The sequence below is a fragment of the Anarrhichthys ocellatus genome, unplaced genomic scaffold, assembly GCF_004355925.1.
Source record: "Anarrhichthys ocellatus isolate YVR2014 unplaced genomic scaffold, GSC_Weel_1.0 scaffold28, whole genome shotgun sequence".
NCBI lineage: Eukaryota > Metazoa > Chordata > Actinopteri > Perciformes > Anarhichadidae > Anarrhichthys > Anarrhichthys ocellatus.
This window is the reverse complement of record NW_022280058.1, coordinates 2,472-21,607: the sequence shown is the minus strand read 5'-3', so window position 1 is coordinate 21,607 and position 19,136 is coordinate 2,472. Positions and strand designations below refer to the sequence as shown.

General features: G+C 45.4%; 2 protein-coding genes across 3 annotated transcripts in view; one reads left to right on the top strand and one right to left on the bottom strand.

Annotated features, from left to right (window-relative positions):
* Positions 1-8,656, top strand: part of LOC116392018 (apoptosis-stimulating of p53 protein 2-like) — a 20,387-nt gene extending 11,731 nt beyond the window's left edge. The window contains exons 5-18 of the mRNA XM_031863120.1: positions 25-126; positions 524-701; positions 827-1,044; positions 1,373-1,537; positions 2,860-3,082; positions 3,224-3,346; positions 3,610-3,716; positions 3,961-4,330; positions 4,505-5,217; positions 5,335-5,472; positions 5,911-6,044; positions 6,283-6,449; positions 6,609-6,808; positions 7,035-8,656. Of these exons, the coding sequence (XP_031718980.1) occupies positions 25-126; positions 524-701; positions 827-1,044; positions 1,373-1,537; positions 2,860-3,082; positions 3,224-3,346; positions 3,610-3,716; positions 3,961-4,330; positions 4,505-5,217; positions 5,335-5,472; positions 5,911-6,044; positions 6,283-6,449; positions 6,609-6,808; positions 7,035-7,076 (2,880 nt within the window). The 3' untranslated portion in view covers positions 7,077-8,656. The remainder of the gene's footprint in view (positions 1-24; positions 127-523; positions 702-826; positions 1,045-1,372; positions 1,538-2,859; positions 3,083-3,223; positions 3,347-3,609; positions 3,717-3,960; positions 4,331-4,504; positions 5,218-5,334; positions 5,473-5,910; positions 6,045-6,282; positions 6,450-6,608; positions 6,809-7,034) is intronic.
* On the bottom strand, positions 8,630-19,136 carry gtpbp2b (GTP binding protein 2b). 2 transcript variants are annotated; one of them, XM_031863121.1, is made up of 12 exons: positions 18,740-19,136; positions 17,756-17,782; positions 16,746-16,930; positions 16,137-16,248; positions 15,514-15,711; positions 14,939-15,113; positions 13,034-13,679; positions 12,048-12,183; positions 11,762-11,820; positions 11,472-11,643; positions 10,562-10,726; positions 8,630-10,454 (listed from the first exon to the last, which is right to left on the bottom strand). In XM_031863121.1, the coding sequence occupies exons 1-12, from the start codon at positions 18,932-18,934 to the stop codon at positions 10,260-10,262; spliced, it is 2,265 nt and encodes a 754-aa protein (XP_031718981.1). In that variant the 5' UTR covers positions 18,935-19,136; the 3' UTR covers positions 8,630-10,259. The 2 variants fall into 2 exon arrangements, with proteins under 2 accessions (XP_031718981.1, XP_031718983.1); XM_031863123.1 differs by having other exon boundaries at positions 13,460-13,679.

Here is a 19,136-nt window from a genome sequence, read left to right as displayed (position 1 = left end):
TGTGTGTGTGTGTGTGTGTTGCAGGTCTCGGCTCCTCGTCTGGACGTGACACTGAGCGACCTGCAGGATCTGGCAACTAGACAGCAGCAGCAGATTAATGCACAGCAGCAGCTGCTGGCCTCCAAGGTACGAAACACCCAACACTCTACTGCTAATGCTAGTACTGATACTGCTATTACTATTACTGCCATTGTTACTGCTATCATTACCCATAATAGTACACTCATACAAAGACAGCATTGTGTTTATTAGACACATATTATTGGGAAATTGTAATGCTCGCCTAAAGAAGCAGGTTGACAGTTGCTTTACTATTATCCTATTATTTATCTCAGGAATCTAAATAAACAGGGAAATAAACATTTATACAGAAAAAAAAAACCAGTGCCACCAAAAAATACGTAAATAAAAAAATACATTTCTGGGGAGCGAAGTGTCCACACCTTCCTGACTTTAAAGGCACCTCGACATGCAATCAGCTCAAACAGAGCTATTAACTGAATGTGTTTGCCGGGTGTTGCAGGAGCAGCGGCTGCGCTACCTGAAGCTGCAGGATCAGCGGCAGCAGCAGCCGGAGACGTCTGACCAGGAGCGACTGCAGCAGCTCAGAGAGAACGCACACAACCAGGAGGCCAAGCTGCGACGGGTCCGGGCCCTCAGGGGCCAGGTGGAGCAGAAACGCCTCAGCAACAGCAAGCTAGGTCAGTGTGACGACGGCGGTCTGGGTTGGCTAATTAACCGTTTATATATATATATATATATATATATATATATGCGCTCACCCAGTCCTCTTATTCATCTGTGGCTCCTGTGTTCGTTGTTCCAGTGGAGGAGATCGAGCAGATGACCGGTCTGTTCCAGCAGAAGCAGAGAGAGATGCTGGTCGCCGTGTCGAGGGTGGAGGAGCTGAGCGACCAGCTGGAGGTGCTGAGGAGCAACAGACTGGAGGCTCTTCTTCCTCCTCCTCCTCCTCCTCATCCTCTCCATCACCACCACAACACCTCCTCCACAGCTGAGCTGGAGCGCCTCTATAAAGACCTGCAGGTGAGACCTACGATAATTTATCAGTCCTTCATAGACCAAACGATTAACCTTTCATAGATTAATCGTTTGGTCTATGAAATGTCATAAAGTAGTACAAAAATGACTCAACACGATTCCTCAGAGCCACGGTGACGTCTTCAAAAGATATTTTCAAAACATACCTTCACTGTCAGTGTTCATGATGCTAACTAGCTCACTAGACAGCGACAAGCTAGTGTAGCTAGTTTGAGCTTAGCGGAAAGGCTACGCTAACTAGCTAATGTAGACGTCGCAATGTTAGCTTCCGTCGTACCAGTTTTTTGACTGCGCTCCGTCCCTGACACGGCAGTTGAGGAACAAGTTGAACCAGGACCAGAGCGGCAGGCTGCAGCAGCAGAGAGACAGCCTGAACAAGAGGAACCTGGAGGTGGTGTCGATGGACCGACGGCTGGCCGAGCTCCGCCAGCGACTCTGGAAGAAGAAGGCTGCCCTGCAGCAGAAAGAGAACCTGCCGGTGAGTTCACACAACCAAAAAAAGTATATAATAATATTTACAAAATATTTACTTTTATTTTCTAGAGAGATTCTATTGGTCCTTTGTACTGGGGCAACTTGTAGTGAGCTTAGAATCAGGATAAGCCTTGTTGTGTAGCGACCTTCAAGTAGCTATTGTATTGAGCTAAGTATTCAGATCTTTTACTTAAAATTGCTAAATTCCAAATTCAGAGCATATATGATTGAGGGATTGCCTCCACATGGCTCTCAACATGGCGAGGGCTGAGCCCGGCAGCTAGCAGCTAAAGTTGCAAACAGCGCTAACAGTGCCAACAACAGCAGCAGTGCTGACAGAGCTAACAGTGTTTACCTGGAGCTGAGTGCAGAGTGGCTGCGATTAGCTAGCCAGTGGGGCGCACACACACACACACACACGTACACGCACAGGGACTCTCATGCATTTAACATGCACGAGTGGCCGGACCGGCTATATAAACAAAGCACATAGAAGCTTGAAAACACCACTGAGAGAGAGAGTGTGACTTCATTCTCTGCTGGGGTAAACTTTACTCCACTATATCTTTACATAGCAAATAGCTACATTAATGCTCTGAATTTTGAACGAAACACCTGTAATACCTGTTTACAAACTGTAAAAATATTCTTTAACAAGTCCTGCATTGAAAGAAGTATAATTAGGAAAAATGTCCCATCTGACTGTTATACTATTATATATTATATCATGAGATTATTACGTCTCATTTTGAACTAATAACTAATGATTATTTTCATTATGGATTAATCTGCTGATTATTTTCTCCATTAATTGTTTAGTTTGTAAAAATAGTGAAAATATTGAAATGCCGTCACAGTTACTCAGAGCCCAAAGTATCACCTTTACAATATTTGTTTTGCCCAACAGTCCAAACCTCAACATTATTACATATTATAATTATTAACATTAATTAAAGGGAATGCAGCAAATCTTCACATTTGTGAAGCTGGAACCATGAAATGTTTTTACGTGAAAAATGACTTAAACCATCAAAATAGTTATTAATTAATTTCAACTTATTTAACTTAAATACTTTCAGCTGTTCTTTCACATTTTGATGTTTTGTTTGTAAAAATCTTTGTAAACTAACTAAAGCTGTCATTTAAATGTAGTGAAGAAGAAAGTGGAATGAGGAAAAAATATTCAGGGAAAGTACAAGTACCTTAAGTAACTAGTAATAACATTTACATTACACCACAGCTTTCTTCCGCCACCCTCGAGTTTCATTTGATAACCGCTTTTCATTGGACAAAAACTCTTTCAAAAAAATCAAAAATCTCTTTCAGGCGGCTTCAGACGGAGTGGCCCCTCAGCACGGCGTGGGCTCCAGAGTGGCGGCGGTGGGGCCGTACATCCAGTCGTCCTCGTCCACGACAAGCTCTCAGGGGCCTCCTGTCCTGGCTCGCCACGAGGTTCTGGTGAAGCCCGCGTACCCGGACGGCACCGCCACACTGCCCATGCCCGACTCGTCCCTGAAGCCGCCTCCCAGACCAGCCAAACCCGCCTCAGGTACCGTAGCGGACGTTACAATAGACAGAAAAAGGAGGATATTTACTATAAGAAGTTGTTTATTTGATCTCAAACTGAAGGTCCAAGCTGTTTTGGACAGATGTCACAGTGTTTGAACACCAGTTTCTCTCCTCTTTATAGGTTTTGCCACAACAAAAATAGGCAAACTCTCTGACTGGAGCAGCTCGTTTTCTGAGTCCAGTGGAGGTTACAGCCACGCCTCCACCCTGCCTCGCATGTCCAGCCTCAGCGGCCACAACTTAGGTCAGTTAGAGCACGATTTCTACACAATATATCAAGGTTTTTTTGGCAACAGTAAATGATTTGATTCTCAGACGCCGGCTACGCAATCGCAAATATCGACTGTTTTGAAAAGTCTCACTGTTGGTGCGTTCGAGGAGGCTCTAGATTTGAGGATTGACTTCCTGTCTGGGAGGTTTAAAACTGTGCTGATCTTGTTTAAAAATGCCACACGGTAGAAGACCACGGTGTTGATGATGATGATGCCCCTCTCATCCCTCTTGTAGACGGTAAGACCCTCACAGATAGGAAGGCCCTCTCTGGGTCTGACATCCCGCCCCCTGTCCCCTCACGGACCAATCACATCACTGAGAAGCTGCTCAGGGACAATCAGGTATCAACGGACTCTCACTTCTATTTCCTACTATTACATGTTCATTTATGTGGAGAAATTAAAATAATTAGCATCATTGTGTTGGACTATAGTGAGCCGGCAGCTACAGGTACTGACTGTAATGACGAGTGCAACTGTGAATCCCGTAGTTTTTCAAAATAAAAGTTTTGTTTATGTCTGGAATCAACCTCTGGAAATCAGATCCCCAAGTCAGCAGAATTGCTTTGCTGTATTTCACCTTTAGGCTTCTGGTAAAGGTCCGCCTCCAGTTCCCAGTAAGCCCAAACCGTTCTCCTCGTCCGGCCCGCCGACCTTCTCCAAGCCCCCCTACAGCACCGGGACCTTCCCCGGTAAGGTGCGACCGGTCGGGGGCCACCTCAGGGCCGCGGGAGTCCTCTCCAGCCGCAGCCACACCCTCCCTCTGCCCAACAAGCAGGAGAGTCCGCCGGCCGCCGCCGTGCGGCCGTACACCCCCGAGCTCTCGGAGGCCACCCCCCCTGTGCTGCAGAAGCCTCAGACTCTGGCGGCTTCGTCCATCTACTCCATGTACACCCAGCAGGGGAAGGCCTACCTGCCGAGCGGCCAGGGCACGCTGCCCCGCAGCCAGCCCAGAGGTGATGCACCAACACAGCCAATAACAAAATGATTTAGGTTTTAATCAGGATAAGGTTTCTTCTTCTGCACTTAAAGGGATAGTTTGGGTGTTTTTAAGTTATTATTCCAGCTGTTCAACAGATCTTTGGTTTGTCATCGCTGCCTCTGACTTCCATGTCTCTCCCTCCTCACAGTGTACGGGAAACCAGCTCGCGGGGGTCAGCAGACCGTCGCCTCAGACGTCATGAACTCTGGGCATTGTGTGTCCGAAGGGAGCGAGGCTGACAACGGCGTCGGGGCCGAGACGGCAGAGCGCAGCACCCCGCGGCCGCTGAGCCCCACCAAGCTCCTCCCCTTCCTGTCCAACCCTCACAGGAACCCCAGCGACGCCGACCTGGAGGCCCTGCGCCGCCGGCTGCACCACGCCCCGCGGCCCCTGAAGAAACGCAGCTCCATCACGGAGCCCGAGGGCCCGGCGGGTCCCAACATCCAGAAGCTGCTCTACCAGAAAACCACTCTGGCTGCAATGGAAACCATCCCGATGGAGACGGTCAGTCCGGCGGGGACGTACGTCCAGCCTCACGAGGACGTGACAGGCGGTGCCGATGTGATGTTCAGAGTCGATGACAACCAGCCGCTCGCTGAGAGCCCGGAGGACGGTCTGACTCCGCCCTCTCTGCCCCCCCGTGCACCCATCCCTGACCCCGCCACCTGCCACTCCCTGCCCCCCCCTCTGGAGGACAAGGAAGAGGTTTGTCCGTCCGCCTCGGTCCGCCTGGGCTTTTTTGCCGATGAGTTCCCCCCCTACCCGCCTCCACCTTACCCCACCTGTGAGGAGGGGGATCAGGGAGATGACTCCTTCAACCTGCAGCCGCCGGAGGTCACGGGACAGGTGACGGTGCCCCCGGTGAGTGTTCCCAGAGTAACGGTTAACGGGGAACTAGAATATTAAAACTTCTGATTATTGCTTTGCTAATTAAAGGGTCACGTCACCTAAATGATGAAAAACGATCTCCTCTCTCAGGGTAAGAAGTCGATCCTCCGTAAAGCCGACTCGGAGCGGATCGACCACAGCATGCGGGTCAAATTCAACCCTCTGGCCCTGCTGCTGGACTCGTCTCTGGAGGGCGAGTACGACCTCGTCCAGAGGGTCATCTACGACGTGAGTCACTCCACCGTCTGCTCTTAATCTGCTGCTCCACCACGAGACAGTTTGACGAAACTCAAGTTTTCACAAACACAGAAAATGTGATGATTTTTATAGAATAATTGAACTCTATGAAGTGCTTATAACGGCTCAAAACATTTGATCACTTATGATTATATATATATATATGAACAGCAGCTAAACAAAGTGGATGTAGGTATGAAGTGTTGTGGTTTGGTGCATATAATTCTGTATTTAAATGTGCTGTTAATTAGTCACAGGTTGTGTTATTGTGTTACAATTTCGATTAATGTGACTTCACGGAAGATTTTGAAAGTTTTGAGCTTGAAAAACAGTCATTTTAAAATCTATTGAATATTGGAATGACATGCTTGGAACCAGCATCTTTGCTCCGTAATCACGTAATAACTTAATCACGCGTCCGTCCTGCAGGTGGACGACCCCAGCTCGCCAAACGACGAGGGCATCACGGCGCTGCACAACGCCGTCTGCGCAGGCCACACGGAGATCGTCAAGTTTCTGGTTCAGTTCGGGGTCAACGCCAACGCTGCCGACAGCGACGGCTGGTGAGTTTGAACAAGAACGACATTACAGGGCTTCACAGTCCCGCCTCGCCAATAATTTAAGAGTTATTATTGTAAGAAGATGACATCCTCAGTGTTTATTCCTCCTACAAAGCTGTGATTGGCCGGCTTGTTTTTCCAACCAAGAAAATAGCTTCAAATCGGAGATGTGTGAGATGATTCATACGTCTGGGTTTCGAACCTTTCAAACCTTTCTTCCTCCCTCTCTCCTCGTCTCCAGGACGCCCCTCCACTGCGCCGCCTCCTGTAACAATGTACAGGTCTGCAAGTTCCTGGTGGAGTCGGGGGCGGCGGTGTTCGCCACCACGTACAGCGACATGCAGACGGCCGCCGACAAGTGTGAGGAGATGGAAGAGGGCTACGCCCAATGCTCCCAGTTCCTCTACGGTGAGACTAAACACACAACGCATGGAAAAACCAGAAGGGCCTCCAGGGACCATTGATGAGGTCCCAGTGATCCCGGTGACGTTACAGGGGGCCACATACAATTTGAGGGGTCTCTGAGGGTGTTTCAATGTCTCTCTGTGTGTGTTTGCGTGGCGGCAGGCGTTCAGGAGAAGATGGGCGTGATGAACCGCGGCGTGGTGTACGCCCTGTGGGACTACGAGCCTCAGAGCGACGACGAGCTCGGCTTCAGCGAGGGCGACTGCATGACGGTGCTGCGGCGCGACAACGAGGTGGAGACGGACTGGTGGTGGGCGAGATGTGCAGACCGGGAGGGCTACATCCCCCGCAACCTGCTGGGGGTGAGACAGAGACAGAGACGTGTGATGTCCGGCTCTCTACGTTGAGCTCCACGGGGAATTGAACCGTCGACCCTGTCGGCTGTTTCCTCCTAAATCTGTTTTAATCAGGTTTAAAAGCGGCTCTGAGAAGTCTGTTACTCAACAGTCTTACGTAACAAGTTTCAGAATTTAAATGTTATCTCGATCTTCTTTTTAATGACGCATTCTTTCCCTTTTTATTTCCCAGCTCTATCTGAGGATCAAGCTGCGGCAGAGGAGCCTGGCTTAACCGCCGACTGACAAAAGACCAAAATGTTACGAGAAGGAGTTTAATCCTCTGGACTCGAGGTTGTTGTAAAGAGAGAGACGATGTTTTCTGAACTGCTGTTGGACCTCGGCACAAAGAATGTCATCATGAGCTCATTGTCATTGCTGGAGGGACAGAAGAAGAAACAATAGTTCATCAGCATCCTGTGCTAAAATGAACAGATTATCACTTTACCAAAATTCATCGGCAGATATTTGACTTTTGCCAGCGACTCACACATCTGCTGCCCTGAGGCATCGGGGGGGGGGGGCCTAAAAACAAAATGTGAAAATGATTTTGGGTTCATGTTGTAATTTTTTTTTAAGATTTCATTGTATTTGAATGAATAGCAGAGAGAAAGAGAGTCGACGACGTGCGACAAATGTCCCAACGGTTGGTTGGTTTTGTCATTATTAAAGTATTTAAAGGTACAGTCCCGTTTTGTTACAGCATCCACTAGCTTTCAGAATCATAACGCATTTAGGAAGTGTTTCACCAAATATGGAGTTCATTTTTATGTTCTTCAATAAGTAAGGATGTTGTACGGAGCCCAAAGTCCCAAAATACAGTTTTTTTTTCTCCCCTCACAAGTTTGTGACTTGAGGGACCAAAACAACAAGTTAGTGGTTTGTGGGAATAAAATATGAACTTGTGCAAACTAGTGACGTCTGTAAACTGGACGATAAATTGTACAAGCAAGATATAAAAAAATATCTTTTGTTTCTTTGGAGCTCTGTAGTGCAGGTGATTTTTCACCAGGTAATTAAAAAAATAATTTGTAGCCGTTTTTTGTTGTGCACTTTTGCCGATTTGATCAAATCCAGCTGAGAGCCTCAGAAGGGCTCGATGTAAACAGGCTGCCATTAGTTAAGGTTAGTTTGATATTTATGTCGTTAATAAACACATACAGGAACTCTGTGAGAAGGAAAAGCACTCGTTTAAGAGTAGACAACGGTTTGGATTTATTTTTGGGTTTTTTAATAGTTATAAAAGTTTATTTACAAGAGTCCATGTTCTGCTACAAAGTGCAGTTTGTGTCATTTTTTTAAAAGAAAGTCAGAAGCAGATTTTTTTTTAAATAAAATAAAAATTAAAAAAAGACAGCTATAGTGAAAATTTTAATTTTAATCATTCATCTGTCTTTTTTGTGTCGACATGAAGGACTTAAATTACAAACTAAACGTGTAATCTCAGTATTGTTGTAATACACTGGACCAGTAGCTCAAATCAACTCCAACGCCGATTTAAATAAGAGGATGCAAGTGGTGTTTTTTATTTTTTTATTATTTAGCCAGGCTAACAGTTTCCACCCGCTCCCTGTCTTTGTGCTAAGCTAAGTTAAAAACCTGCTGGACCTCTCTGTGTTCTGGACACACGGATATGAAACTGATTTCTTCATCTCTGACTCTGGCGAAGACGGAGAACGAGAAGATTGTTTTTAAAATAAAAAGGTAAAATAAATCAAACCTTCTGTCCTCAATGTTCCATTTTCACTTCCTGCAAGAAACATGAATGATATAAAGTAAGCGTTTCAGTCATGTTTCAACAGTTTATTTATTAGTTCGAGGGACGGTCGGGAACATCCACTCTTTAACGTTTAAACGTCCAGCTGGTGGCCTCTCCGCTCTGCGCTCTGCAGGATCACATGCTGACTCGGCAGACAAAGTGCAAAGAACTCCATTTGAACAGGAAGCGGGTTCAAACGCTACAGGATCCATGGAAAGTACATTCGATATTAAGGTTTACAATTGCACAGAACCTCAGAAAAAAAATCAAATAAAAAACGGTTTTAAAACACTTCATATATTACTTCATACTTTAAATGAGCATGCAGGTTATGTTTAGCAACAAGCTGCCTGGTACATCAAACCTTCTACACATGAACGCGTGATCGGAACAAACTGGGAACCCCCAGATGCAAACATGAAGTCTGTAGATGCAGATGTTAAACGTAGAAGCTTCAACACTTCAGAAGCAGCTCGAGCTCACGAGTCTCAACAAAGTGAAGAAAGTAAGGCTGTAAAGTAACGTTCTGCTAAAACATTGTTCTGTTTCCCAGAAACACAGTTAATGATTCATCTGGAAAAGAAAACAGATTGTGGTTTATTATCTATTGTGGTAATTAATATCGGGCTGAATTGGGGAAAAGTCAACAGGTTTCTGCTCCAGAGCCCCCGTCGGCTGGACAGAAGGGATTCATCGTGGTGATTAAAAGTGAATAAAGTGCAAAAGAACGGAGCGTAATGGAACCAGCCGGCGGGCTCAGGCTGAACTCTGGAGGAATGTTCGGAGCCCTGCGGGCGTCGGGAGTCCTTTTGTTTGCACACGAGTTCGTCATCTAAGCGCTCTAATGATTAAAGTAATCTGGAAACATCCTCCATTCTGGTCTCTAGGTTTCAGTTTGTCGGTTCAAACTCAACTTAAGTTCAACTCTAGAGGGAAAATTACAAAAAAATTGGACAATCCAGTCTCTCGTTAACGTTTCTCCAATGTGAGGATGTGCTGCTTTCCTGTTTTAGGCGATTCTAAAGGGATTTGGGTTTGAAGACGTCACTGCGGACATTTTTCACTATTTTCTGAAATTCTGTTAATTAAACAGCTCTATTAATGAATCTATAAATAATTCATCGATAGAGCTGAAAAGTATTTAACAGATTAATCAATAATGACGACATACAGTCAATACAGCCGTATGACTTTAACTGCGTTATCTACAGCAAACTGACCCCCGACGCCCACCGCTGACATAAAACATTCACCTTTTACAGTTTACGGGCTGAAAAACATGCGGCATGTTTGATGAGACGACACCTCACGCTGTTGGAAAACTCCTGCTGAAAATAATCCCCCTCGTCACATGTCACATGTGGAGATGTTGAGTTGTGTTCCAGTGTTCCAGCTCTTTAAAACCATTCCTTCTCAAATCCGCCCCCGAAAAATAATCCACGAGGTCAACCGGCTAAAGCACAAGACTGCTGGGAGGAAGATGAAGATGATGATGATGAGGATGAGGATGAGGGAGTCTCTGACAGAAGTATAGATCCCGGACGGGAGAATTAGAACCGCTGGCGTGTGGCGGGAGAGCGAAGCAGATGCTTTGATGACGTCCGACCAGTCGAGAGTTCTCACGGAGCTCAGCATCTGTCGCATGGGTGGGCGGGGTCTCTAATGCTCCTGCAGGTTCTGGTCGTGGTTCTGGTTCTGGTCGTGGTTCTGGGAGGCGGGCAGCAGGCGGGTGACGTGGCCGATGCCTTTGGTGACGCCCTCCCTGAAGAGCAGCTTGGCGCCCAGTCGCAGGTACTCGGGGTGTTTGATGAAGCAGAAGCGAACCACGGCTCTCTCGCCCGTACGCAGCTCGTCCTGCAGCAGAGAGAGAGAGAGAGGGGGGCGGGGGGGGGTCACATGTTGTAACATAAAGCCGCCACAAGATGGCGATCACACACGCTCGACATCATCCACACACCGACCTTCCCGTGAAGGCACTCCACAGTGGCCGTCTGCCTGACGTTGCCCACGTGCACGGTGACCTGTGACCCCCGGCGGAAGGTCTTGGCGTGGAAGAGCAGCACGATGGCGGCTTCAAACTGACAGCAGATGGTCGGGTTCATCTTGGGACTGACCATCACCATCCCCTGCAAACGCACATCGCCGTCATCGCTCGCTGACATCAGCTGTACATTGTACTTTTTTTTTGCAGAGTTGTTTGTTTTGGCGAGGACAAAGTGACCCAGCAGTTTTAAAGAGAGCTTTTATATCTTTCCTGCCACGACAGCAAAACTAAAAGTTTTTATTACATACCAGCAAACTGAAAAGTTGGATGGATCTCTAGAGCCAGTGAGATTAAAAATGTCTCATGTTTCAGAAGGTCACCGTCTTCTTAAATCTAACCGGCTTATTCTCGGTACGGTGGCCCTTTTAGGACATCTCTGACTCGGCTGTTGCTCTGAGTTTAAGTTTAGCATGTTAGCGTTAGCTTGTTAGAAAGCTAATTGTATGGTAAGTCAATGGAGCGGAACATGCTAACGCTATGATTACTGCTGGCGTGAGTGTGACGACAGTCCGCCAGTTAGTTCAGTACTTTGGTTCAGACTGAACAACTATTGGATGGATTGTCATGAACTTTAGATTTCAATCATCGGGTCAACATTTTAATTTGGTTTATGACCAAATACCTGCAGAACTAATGACGCTAACAAAACTAAATAATTGAACAGAGCCAAAGAACCTCTTTACACAAGAAGACAAAGGATTCATTCTGTAAAACGTACACAACTTTTTTCAAGTGTCACCTGGCTGAGGGATCAGGGATCCTGCTGGATCAGGACCAGGACAACATCAAATCAAACAAGACAGTCTCTAGGTCACGTGACCTCTGACCTTGCGCAGCAGCGATCGGTCAAAGTTGCCCAGAGCCAGCGTGGCCGCCTGTCCGGCCCTCAGCACCCTGCAGGCCGAGCGGTTCCTCTGGATACTGCCCACCTTCAGACGCAGGAAGCGGCCCTCGTCGGTGGGACCGACTACCAGCCGCTCACCCTCCCGACACACGCCGCTGAAACACACACACACACGCGCGCGCGGTCGGTCCAATTACTGCAGCACACTCGGCGCAGTTACACTGCCTTCAGACTTTTCCAAATCCTGCATGAGCTGCGTCGTGTTCCTCTCACCTGTACAGAGTTCCTCCCACCACAGTCCCAACGTCAGGAACAGAGTAGATCTCATCCACCTGCAAACACACACATACACACACACGCACACACACACACACACACAATGGAAATCTCAAGTCAGCTAGATCTTTCAGTTAATGTTTTCTAAAAGTTGCATTAGGATCCTCAAAACATTGTTTACAGGGCTGAAAACCTCCAATGGTTGGCAGACGGTGAGTTACACCACTACATCTGTCTGTCTGTCTGTGTGTGTGTGTGTGTGTGTGTGTGTGTGTTTGTGTACCTGGAACTCTGTGAGCTGCTGCATCAGCTCCTCCTGCTCCTTGCTGTTGCTCAGTGGAGGGAGGATGTTCAAGAAAACCTTCAGGAGGTCCAGATTCTCTCCCGACACACTGGACAGGGTGAAGATAGGCGTGATGCTGCACACACACACACACACACACACACACAATGGAAACTTACATCATCATCACACTGACAGGTGTTTCTAATATTAGTAGTACTATTATATTAGCACTGTGGTGACACAGTTTCACCCAGGTCTAAAAAAAATAACGTGAAGAAAAACGACGGTGGTGTTAATGTATGTGACCTCACAACGTCAGAGTCTCCAGTTAACATGGAAACCAGCTGATGTGTTACACCGGTGTTCTGCCTTTTGCTTCCACCTGCAGCAGCTGACCTGTATTTTCTTTAATGCTGACTCAGCACTGCAGCAGGAGGCGGTGCACTAACTTGTCAACTCTGTCACAGTCATGTTCTGTGGAGTTAAATCCACAGACCATGAGATGCATTTCATGTTCCCAGGTAGTTTGCATCTTTTAACATGATAGCTGTTTACGTCGCTCCTCCGGCTGCTGCTCAGCTTTCAACCCACATCCTGGACTCAGAGGAGTCCGACCCAGACTGTAGTATCTTGAGAGAAGGACTTACAAGTTAGGAGAAAATCTTATCTGACACCTGTAAGTACATTTACTTAAGTACTATACGTAAGTACAATTCTGACATGCTTGATGTAATTTACTTGAGTATTTTCATTTTATGCTACTTTATACCTCTACATCTCAGAGGGAAATATTGTACTGCACTACATTTATTAGACAATATTATTTGCTGGTTACTTTTTGGATACAGGCATATATGTATTAGTAGTATTTGTACTGTATTTGTGAACTACTGCAGTAGTAGTAGTAGTAGTAGTAGTATTAGTACCCACCATGCAGACTGAGTGACTGCTGCAGTAGTAGTAGTAGTAGTATTAGTACCCACCATGCAGACTGAGTGAACTGCTGCAGTAGCAGTAGTAGTAGTAGTAGTAGTAGTATTAGTACCCACCATGCAGACTGAGTGAACTGCTGCAGTAGCAGTAGTAGTAGTAGTAGTAGCAATAGTAGTATTATTACCCACCATGCAGACTGAGGGAGCTGCTGTAGTAGTAGTAGTATTAGTAGTAGTAGTAGTATTAGTACCCACCATGCAGACTGAATGAACTGCTGTAGTAGTAGCAGCAGTAGTAGCAGTAGTAGTAGTAGTAGTAGTACTAGTACCCACCATGCAGACTGAGGGAACTGCTGTAGTAGTAGTAGTAGTAGTAGTAGTAGTATTAGTACCCACCATGCAGACTGAGTGAACTGCTGTAGTAGTAGCAGCAGTAGTAGCAGTAGTAGTAGTAGTATTAGTAGTACTAGTACCCACCATGCAGACTGAGTGAACTGCTGTGCGGCCGTCACGGCGTCGTCTGGGTTGGACACCACCATCGGCACCTTGTTGCAGCCCGGCTGCTTCAGGAGTCGCTCCAGCTGTCGGACGGTTCTCTCCACGGTGCCGCGGGAGCACAGGTCCACTTTACTGACCACGATGAAGATGGGAACTTTCAGCGCCATGGCCAGGCCCAGGTGCTCCCGGGTCGTGCCGGCTGGACGGAGGAGAGCGGGAACACTGTGAGCATGCTGACATCAAAATAAAATACTTCATTACCCAGAAACCATCTGGCAGGTACCAGGAGAGAATCCATTTTTTCTTCTTTTTTTACAGTTTTAGTACTTCTAAAAATGTGTGTGCTTGTATTGTAATTGCCTTTTCACTTGTAAATATAAAATAATCATCTAGCTAAATCTAAATACAACTAGTAAGTTCAATTTAAGACTTTTGAGACCTTTTTAATACCACTTAGAATGTAGTTTAATACCTGTTTCATGGTCATACTGGCAAAGCATCAGAGTATGATGGAAAACCAGTAAGGACGACATGACCTAGAAATACAGTATTTATTATGATACCACATTTTATAAGTACTTCCCAGCAGGTTATAACAATAATTTCTACTTTTATCAAACATTAACTTAATGTGACGTGGACAAGCAGCATAGAATGGACTCACTATTTAAAAAGTTTTTACTAAAATCTTCACTTGTTTATTCTAAGTCGTATTAGCTGCTGGAGCTGACAGTAGTATGCAATCACTCCAAACTTTCCGAAACCTCGAGACTCTGAGTCTTTTTAACATTGACCACTTCTGACCTCTAGTGGTGACTTTACGGTGTTGTTCTTAATTATTCCTCCAGCACTGAAAGCAGAGGACAACTTAGTCATTTTGCTTCAAGAAAACAATGTAGAAAAAGACTCTAATACCAGAAACAGACACTTTAAAATCCCATACTTGGAAAAAGGGGATAAAGACGTCAAACACCGACAAACACTGATGTTCTTCTGTATTAGACGTTTGTGGGAGATCGAATCAGATCAATCAGCAGGACTGCTTTATTGTAATAATGGATGAACAGGAAAGATTAGGGCTGAAACAATTAGTCCACTAACTGATTAGGTGATTGACAGAACATGTATTGCAACTATTATAATCATCCCCTTGAGCTCAGGTAGGAATGCGATGAGTGTTTCTCAACGACCAAACTATAATTAATCGAGAAATAATTGGATGATTAATTGATACTGAGATAATTGTTACTTGTGCGCGTCCTAACGGGATTGTTGCATAAATGTGATACCTTGATTTTCAGATTAAAATGAACCGTGTCACGAGGTCTACTGCATACTTCATCTTACGTCATCACACACACACACACACACACACACACACACACACACACACACACACAGAGTTCTAAGTGTTCTGATGTTGTTGCTTCCTGTATGAAAGGCGTGGCTGCAGCTCACCGATGCCGGTGTTGGCGCTCACCACCAGCATGGCGAAGTCGGGGCAGTAGCTGGTGAGGCCGAAGATGGTCGTCTTCAGGTACTTGTGGTGTCCGGCCAGATCGATGAAGGTGATCATCTTGGAGGAGCTCTCACAGATCTCCTCAGCTGTCCGAGACTCGCTGTAGTTCACCACCTGCACCGGCCCACGTATTGTTATCAGACTTTTATAAAACCCTCAAATATTTGTAATCTGATACTCAACATTAAATGGACTCACAAAGGAAGCCCTTACTGCTGGAGAATTATATTATGCGTTTGTGATATTTGGTCGTTTTGTTAAGCTTCCTGTTTGGGACTCGAAGCACTTGATACAAATCTAAAATAAACTGCATTATTCAAGTACAAATTGAACAATGTAACTGTTTGTTTTGAGATATTTTGGAAGAAATTAAAATAAATCTGTTAATTCTGCTCCAAACTAATAGCTATATCTCTATACTGTGTGTGTATATATATGTTATATATATATAATATATAACTCTAGCTGACATCCACTCTCTCTCTCTCTCTCTCCCTGCCATCAGTGTGCTCACCTCTCCTTTGCTGTTGAAGCCGAGGATCTCGAAGCTGATGCTGGAGGTGCGTCCGGTCTGGATCTCGTGCAGATGTCTGAAGAGGTTGAGCCTCGCTCGGCCTCGCCCGTTATCCAGCTCGCCCTGCGTCAGGACGCCCAGCAGGGTCGACTTCCCCGAGTCCACGTTCCCCAGAACCGCCACCCGCAGGTCCAAGAACTGTCCCAGTCCAAAAACAAAAAACATGACGGAGGAGAGGGATCATAGTCTCTACTTTAAGCCTGCTGCTTCCTGCAGTTGACTTACATTTGTTGTGTTCCTGTTTTAAGTCAGTAGGTGCGCTTTGCATGCTGGGATACGGATGACAGACATAAATAGTTGCTAGCAGCTGTCTGGAGAATGATATGACGTCTGACCTGGACTTGTTTTTTTGTACATTTAGGCCGATAGGAGTTCCTTTGTTTACTTTCTCACTCTGGTCCCTGACACATCCAACCAATCAGAGGAGAGAACGCTCTCACCTGGAGTTTAGTTCAACACTGATTCAAACAAACTAAAGGTTTTAAAAAAAACGTCCTTAAGCACACACACACACACACACACACACACACACATCAGGGACAGCAGCACCTGGAGACTCTCACCTGCTGATCATCGGGGACTTTTCGAACCAGGACTTCTGCGATTTTGCGCGTGTTTCTGTCCAAGTCGTAGTCCACCTCCCTCTCTCGGAGGAGAGTGATGTCGGCCCCGACTCTGATGAGACAGAGAGGAGAAACCTAATCGGACAAATTACAACTCACGGCACATTGCTGCATTCAGTTAGGAGCGCTGTCCACCATCTTCCAAAGCAGACCATGAATTTTAGATCAGAGCATAATGAAAATATACAACTAAGACAAATTATATGTCAAATGTATATTCTGTTCGCCAACATAACATTCCCTGTTCATGTCTGTCCCAGTGCAGCTCTGCTATGAGGACACATCGTCAACAGGTGTATTAATGTCGCTCTTGTTAATGAAACTTCCCAGACGCAAAGCGTAGGAGACAACCTTTTACGGCACTTTTAGAGGCGTAGATTATGCTAATGATCAAATCTCACCAACGTGAACAGGTGTTGTTCATAAAGGCTGAAACGAGCGATTAACGACGAGTTTGTTTCCCGTGAAGAGACTTCTCTCACAGATAGAAAGGTTTAGGATAAGAATATACAAATGTGGTGATACAGAGTCTCAAATCCGGCGACCTACTTCTCTGCCATCCTCTTTAAGGTCTTGAGCGAGGCCTTCATGTCGGCCTCGGTCAGGCCGACCAGCAGGCCGTTGTCCTCCACTCCGATCTGGTAGACGGCCTCCCCGCGGCCCTCCTGCAGACGCCACTTCAGCTGCGTGGCCAGATGCTCGAAGCGATACTGCGTGGGATTAACCAGCTTCAACTACGGCAACAGCAGAGAGACAAACATGATGTCACAGCAGGTAAACACCCGCAGAGCACACAGTTCAAACGGAGCATGACCCCAAACTGGCTTTAAATTTTAACCTGAATGTAAAGTAACAATATATTTGGGACAGTACACTTCACAGCCTGACTGATATATTCCCCTGTTTTTTGGTCCAGAAAGTGTTGGACAGACACTTCAGCAGTATAACCCTTTAAATGCTGGAACAGAACCAGTACTGTGTTTGATGTTTGTACTCTAAACTCTGTTACAGTCTTGTTAAGATCATAAAGTCTATAAACACTGATGACTGAGGTACAAACTCTGTTTTAATGGAGGCTAACAGCACTGGGTGAGTGACAAGAGTCTCACCATGAGCTTTAATCAAATTAAAGTAGCAACAGTAGAAACAAATATATTAATATTAATATTGTCTTTAAAGTAAAATCAGGCTGGTGGTGGCCTCTGCAGGGTTCACAATGTTAAATGTAAAGATATTTTAATACCAAATATGAATTCAATAAGAACCAGTAGGGATGATAAGGCCTAGAATTATTCACAACGTGCATTCATTTATTGACATTTATACAATATTTTACCCAGCAGGATATGCCAATAAGGGCTTCAACAACTAACAATAACTTTCATTACTGCTCATTATTTTCCAGATAAATATATTGTTTTTTTTGTCTGTATAATGTCAGAAAACAGTGAAAAGTGTTTCTTATAGTTTACCAAAGCCGAGGGTGACATCTGCAGATGTCTTGTCTGACCAAAAGTCCAAAACCCCAAAATATTCAATATACTATCAGAGTTAGTTACCTTGTACTCAATGTTTCCTTCTTCAGCCTGGAAATAGAGAGAAAGGAGACACATGAGGACACTTAAGGACAGATTCATGTCACAACGACTGAACTAACCACTGTGCACACTGTCAACATGTCCACATACTTTAATCTACTTTCTGTCCCTCAGTTCTAATGAAGAGAAATATGAATGCTGCAGCACACAATGATATATTTTAGACAATGGTGTTCTCTCCAGCTCTTTGCTTGTGTTTGTGTCTTTGAAAATGAAAGTGAGGCCTGCTATGGATCCAGGAACTGTTTCTCAACTATGATATTATTTTATTTTTTTAATAAACAACACTTCTATTTAAAGAAAACATTTTCTGTTATTCATTTTTGAGACATTTCTGGCTGACAACCGTAACTGCAGTAATATAATAGTAGTAATGACTAAACTATGATAGCATAGCAGTAATAATATAGTGAGTTAATATCACTGGGTTAAGTGACAGATATATGAATAGATTTCTTTATTACCACCACTTGTGTGAGCAGTAAAATGCACTTCTGAGAAGGATACAATTACCTAAATTCATTCACCATTCAAGCAATTTAAAGTTTGTTACGATGAAGGAACAATTCATTAAGATATAATGCTTGACTCTGACATGTTCCTACACCGAGATGACGGTCTAGTCTATTCGGGACACAGTAGAATTGGCTGAATATGTTGTTTATCATATTATCACAGTTATATAGAAGATAACTTAAGTCAGTAGCTTCAGGTGTTATGGACGTTGGAAGCTAACAAGTACAGCAAACACTGCCTCTTGGTGTTGAACCATTTTGCCGAATTATCAATGGGTCTTTATTATTTCTGAATATATATTGAGTTAGCTTCTATGACCGTTGACCCTTCACCTACAGACGGGTGTCACTAGTTAGCCTGAAGCTAGCTAGCTAGGTTTGCAACAGGATGTCTCGTTAATCCCCCGGCTAAAGGACGGTAGCTATATACCTCCGGTGGGAAATACGGCGGTGGTGTTTTGTTGTTCCTGCTGTTCTTTTTACTCCTTCTTTTCCTGCCTCGTTTGCCTCTTCTCGTTCGCGACTTTTTCGACGTTTTCTTCCCGTTATTGCCGGAGCCGGAGCCCTGTCCGTGTCTGATGTTGTGTCCGGGCGACACTGCACCACTCTCGGACAAATCCACCATCGCTGAAGCTCAGAAACTAGAGATCCCCGGGAGCCGTGTGAAGTCTAAAATATAATAATAGTGATGATAAAGCTGCTCTTTCGAACATCACATCTGCCAGAACGCACGGCCTGCCTGCGTGAAGACCTGCGGCGGAGGATGCTCTCTCCTCAGCATCATCGACGCCATCAAGTCTGCTCTCCTTCACGAGACGCGATACAGC

Coding starts and splice junctions, on each gene's coding strand:
- gtpbp2b (XM_031863121.1), bottom strand. CDS start 18,934: ATGGTGGATTTGTCCGAGAGTGGTGCAGTGTCGCCCGGACACAACATC. Junction 16,931..17,755: donor AAGGAAACATTGAGTACAAG/GTAACTAACTCT, acceptor CTGTTGCCGTAG/TTGAAGCTGGTTAATCCCAC. Junction 10,727..11,471: donor ACCGATCGCTGCTGCGCAAG/GTCAGAGGTCAC, acceptor GTGCGTTTGCAG/GGGATGGTGATGGTCAGTCC.